We start from the raw sequence: 5,236 nt of genomic DNA on the forward strand, positions 1-5,236 counted from the left end.
TAACTTGCCTTTATATTCTCTTTTCTATACAGATTGCTACAGTGCCTTTCCTGCATTTTTGGACCGCAACTTCGGTGATTCACACCTGCCCATTAACACCTGGGAGTTTTTTTTTGGCTTCTCCATTGTTCATATAATTACATCTATATCTGAACAGTGTAAGAGAGCCAGGGGTTCCTTAGGGAGACCCCCCCCCTTGGGGTGGCCCGGCCTTGTGCCGCCCCCTAATTTTTTTCCCCATCGGAGAATCTTCTTTAAGAGGTAATCTTGCAAATTCAACTGATTCAGCACATGATTTCACGTCAGAGAGTGTCATAAATTCACTTGGGGGGTCCCACGTGGCTTTGTGCATATGAGCCCATACGGTTACTGTATATTGTATTTATAAGAAGCCAATCCATCAACAGCATTAATAATGGGCTTTAATCATTGACTGGAACAATGTTTCATACAAATGGGAGAATATAGATAAGGAAATAATTAAATGGGTGGTTCACCTTTAATGTATATTTTAGTATATTTTAGGATGGCTACTTCTAAGCAACTTTTCCACTGGTCTTCATTAAATGTTTGATACTTTTCGGACGCTTTCCAGCTTTCAAATGGGGGTCATTGACCCCATCAAAAAACAAATGGTCTGTAAGGCTACACATTTATTGTTATTGCTACTTTTCTTCAAATCAGCACATGGTTGCTAGAGTAATTTGGACCCTAGCAACCAGATAGCTTTAATTGCAAACTGGAGAGCTGCTGAAGAAAAAGCTCAATAACTCAAAACCCACAAATAATAAAAAAGGCAAACCAAGTGCAAATTGTATTAGAATATCATTCTCTGCATCATACGAAGAGTTCATTAAAAGGGGAACAACTCTTGATTTCATTTTGGCTGATTATGTCTATTTGTCCCTCTAGGTTTCCACGATGGACAAGAAGCAGAGAAATCCATCTCTTCTGGTAATGCCTCAGTGTAAAACAATCCTCTCTCATCTGAACTGGTGTTTCCCTTTCACTCTTCTATATAAGCTCTCCTTAAGCAGCTGTCTGTCTGCTTCTATCTATCTATCTATCTATCTATCTATCTATCTATCCACACACATACACATATACATACACATACACACACACACACACACACACACATATATATATATATATATATATATATATATATATATATATTGCACTCTTAATCCACAGCTGCCTGGGTGCTGGTCAACACATTAGTATGCAGTGAACAAACAAGCCACACTCCAAGGACTTCATTTTGAAAAATAAAGGTGAAGTTTTATTCTCAACGTTGCGGCTCCTTAAGTGGGGCCGTCTTCAGGAGACTCTACTGAAGACGGCCCCAGTTAAGGAGCCAAAACGTTGAAATAAAACTTCACCTTTATTTTTCAAAATGAAGTCCTTGGAGTGCGGCTTGTTTGTTCACTATATAGATATAGATCTAGATCTAGATATGTGTTGGAGCTGCCTCCAATCACTACGTTTATTAAATTTTCAGAATAAAATGCCCTTATTCCTGGCATGTTTGCCCCATAAAAACCCAAACCCCTTTCTGTCTCTATTCTCCTCAGAGCCAGAGCCACTTAGTATTCTGTCCCTAATGCTTTTTCTTTTTACTTACAGACGCTGTACTCCGTCCTGAAGGACTTCAGGGCGGAATATACGGATTTTGAGGCCCTCGCTTCTTATTATGGTAAAATCCTCTATTATTTATCAGTTCCTAAGGTTGTGCCATTGTTTTATTATTTGTGAATTCCTTTCCCCCTTTAGCTCAGTATTTAACTGAATTGTGTTTTTCCCGCAGAACATCACTATCGGGTCGAATTCGGCGAGAACATCATCCTGTAAGTAAAACATAAATGGACTTGTTACATGTTGGGAATCATTTGCTATTGCCCCAGGGGTAACTGCAAGGGCAATACGGCTGGAAAATGTTTTATTAACATTCAGTGATATCTTTCTTTTTCAGAAAGCACTTCCTTCTAACATGCGATGTGGACCCGAGGATGAGGGCCAAAGAGAACGTTATGCATTACTGGAAAATGCTCCACTCGCTGGTATGTAATGCAGAATAGATGTTTAGATGAATAGGGAACAAATGATATTAGATTGCCAGCTCTTATCTCACGCTGCTTCTTTCTTTATGTTACAGGAAGTGATCAAGAGGGAATATGCCGCCCTCAGGAAATCTGCCAAGCTGCCTCCTGTAAGTGTCACTAGTATAATTATTATTATAGGAGAGGTTAATATTCACTGTGTGTCTCTATAATAATCTAGAACATTATTATTCATTGTATCTCCTGCTCCCCTGGGGGCATCTAAAGTCTCCCATCCAAGTGCCATTTTCACCAGAAACAAAAATGGTTTCATCACAAGCGTTCACATGGCCACAATAATGGCATTGGTACAAAGAAGCGCTTAACATTGACTCTCTTCTTCCACAGGATCATCCAACTCGAGTGCGAAACCGGAGGAAGCAGCTTGAGTATTTGCGGCTGGAGAATGTAAGTTCACCTGGGATCACTGTCCCTGATGCTTTTCTTGGGTGTTTAACCGCTAGATAATGAACTTTGATTGGTCTATTGCAATCGGGACAACGGCACAAGGGGTTATTTGGGGTTTTTTCTCCCTATGATGAGAAAAGGCTGATGCTCATAATTACAATATCACAACATCAGCTGCCGGCAGGGAATCCCACACCCTCACTGCCCTCAGCATATAAAGGTACTATTAGCAGCACATATACAGGCATAATCCTAATTGTCTCCTTTCTTTCCCCTTTGCTCCTATCCTTGTGCCTCCCCTGCGCTCACAGACTATCAACCAACATCTGACCCACCTTCACCATGAGTTCTTGAGGGAGCTGAAGCTAAAGAAAGCTGCTCGGTATGTATTTTGCAATTAACACTTTCAATTACACTTACTGGCACATAACATATTCAAAAAAAAATAGATGTTTTCTCGTACCTCCGGGTGCTTTTGGCCATACTGATAGCACAGAAACTTGTTAAACTTTTTTAGGTCCCTACAACCATAGCATGTATCTCAGCATGTATCACTGGGTGAAGTCTAGCATGGAACTTACTCAGCTCAGTAACTGCCCAATGTGTTACAGTAGGGACAGGTGTGTAGCAGGTATAATGATATTTCTTAGGTACAAGGCTATCTGGCTATTTTAGTCATCCAGTGATCAGAATTGTAGTTGCAATACTTTGGAAACAAATTACAACAATGACCCATTTTTTTCATTTTCTTCCCTTTAAACCTAGTAAGAAACAAGTACACAGTCCTGCAGCTGAAGAAAAGGAGGATGGAGCCCCTGCAGCAGAAGATGAGGAAGCCCTTGATACAGAAGACAGGGAAGAGGAAGCGGAAGGAGCTCCAGCTGAAGACCCTGCAGTGGAGGAGAAGATGATGGAGGAGCAAGCTCCAGCAGAGGAAGAAAAGGAAGAAGAAGCTCCTGGAGCAGCAGAAGAGGAAGCTCTTGCCTCTCAGGAGAAAGGAGAAGGTGCTGAAGATAAGGAAGAAGTGGATGGTCCAACAAATGAAGACACAGCTCCTCCCGCTGAAGAACAGCAAGTCCCTGAAGAGGAGGAGAAAGAAGAGGGAGCGGAAGTAGGAGGTTCTGCAGAAGAACATCAAGCTCCTGGAATGGAGGAGAAGACAGAGGAGCAATCTCCTGCAGTGGAGGAGAAAGAGGAGGGAGCTGATGGTGAAGAAGGGATCATGAAAGATTCTCTGGTGGTGGAGAGGCCGACCCTCCGAAAACAGTTCAGGAAGGCCATCATGAAGAGGCTCCGGAGAGTTTGGGTAATGTATCAATTTACTGACCATTACCCATTATCTAGAGATGCCTCATGTTGTCCAATGCAGCTCCACTTTACTTCCTGCTGTTCTGAGCATTTTCAATGCTGTCTGTTGAGCCCGCAGGCCGATTACTTTGAGGGCACCCAATAGACCAATGTTTGGCTGCCTTTAGGTTGTAAGAGGTTGCTGACAGAGATAAGTCTGCAGATAAAGTGTCGATTCTATAGTAGGCCAATAACAGGGGAGGTAGGTAACGCTTATAGGGCTGCTGGACATCTGGCTTAGATATCCACCTTTGGAAATGGGTTGCTACTGGATAATGGACTGGCGCCAGGTGATCGAAGCGTATAAAAGATTAAATGGCGCAGGCTCAGACTGAGATTCATAATAAGCCAAGGCCTTCCATGTGTAGAGAGACCCAAACAGTCCCCACAGGCCCAACAAATAGTGCGTTCTTAAAGCAAGACCTATAGCGTTTAATATCATAAGGAAACAAGTATGTCTTTATTCTAATGTCAACACTCTATCTTTTCAGCATTCCACCCAAAGACTCGCCGCCTGCTGCTGCTGCTGCTGCCGCCGACCCAACACCATGGCCTAAATCCAAAGAAATCCTAAATGATCCAGGGTGTAAAACCGACTGCCGTTTCTAGGAGTCAGGAAGGAATTTTTACCTATAGTGCAGATTGGTTCCCATAGTACTCTAGGGTTTTTCGCCTTCCTCTGGATCATTGGTCGTTAGGGATGCCCAAATATAAATTAGCTGTCAATTTTAATAAATCCTGTGCTCTCCGACAGGTTTCCCCATATAAAAGTCTCTGTGTTTTTCTTTAATCCCTATGGTGAATATTGAGGGAAGGGGCTCCTGTGCCTCATTCTTCTAAAGATGACTGACCGGTTGTGTGACGGGGCAATTAATACTGCTGGGAGCTGCTCAAAATGGCAGCGTAAGGGTAAAACTGGGTTGTGGTGCGGATACAGTGGTTTATTTGAAGAAGGGAATGGGTTAATATCTCTGCAGGGTTATTTGCTTAATATGTAGATTGATGGGGATGAAAGACATAGGGACACATGTTGATCTCAAATGATTGAAAGGAACTACAAAATTGCTTTACTCCATAGGCCACAATGTAAGCATTTCCATTCAAGTCCATTGCCCTCTTAATATTGGAATTCCATCCACTTCCCACCAGCCTATTTATACTATACCAGACATTTAGTATATGAAGGTGCTTGATATTGGGGAATGCCTGTGCTGGATTTGTTTTTTGGTTACCACTCTCTCCAGGTTATGAGACATCTTTTTGGGGTGGGGGATTCCTGCTAAAGCGATGGAGGAGTATTATATTTCTTCCTGCCCCCACAATGACACACTCCATTGTTTGCTAGACGAGGAAGCCCTTTGAGGGGTAATAAGGAAGGT

General features: G+C 42.4%; 1 protein-coding gene across 1 annotated transcript; it reads left to right on the top strand.

Moving 5' to 3' along the window:
• The first annotated feature begins 242 nt into the window (after positions 1 to 242).
• On the top strand, positions 243 to 4,585 carry LOC121396080 (neuromodulin-like). The gene is made up of 10 exons (XM_041570681.1): positions 243 to 261; positions 913 to 954; positions 1,630 to 1,699; positions 1,811 to 1,850; positions 1,976 to 2,063; positions 2,159 to 2,212; positions 2,451 to 2,510; positions 2,822 to 2,892; positions 3,276 to 3,816; positions 4,349 to 4,585. Exons 2-10 carry the CDS (start codon positions 922 to 924, stop codon positions 4,412 to 4,414), a joined length of 1,023 nt encoding a protein of 340 aa, XP_041426615.1. The 5' UTR covers positions 243 to 261; positions 913 to 921; the 3' UTR covers positions 4,415 to 4,585.
• Positions 4,586 to 5,236: the final 651 nt, after the last annotated feature.

This window comes from Xenopus laevis, chromosome 7S, assembly GCF_017654675.1.
Source record: "Xenopus laevis strain J_2021 chromosome 7S, Xenopus_laevis_v10.1, whole genome shotgun sequence".
NCBI classification, from domain to species: Eukaryota; Metazoa; Chordata; class Amphibia; order Anura; family Pipidae; genus Xenopus; species Xenopus laevis.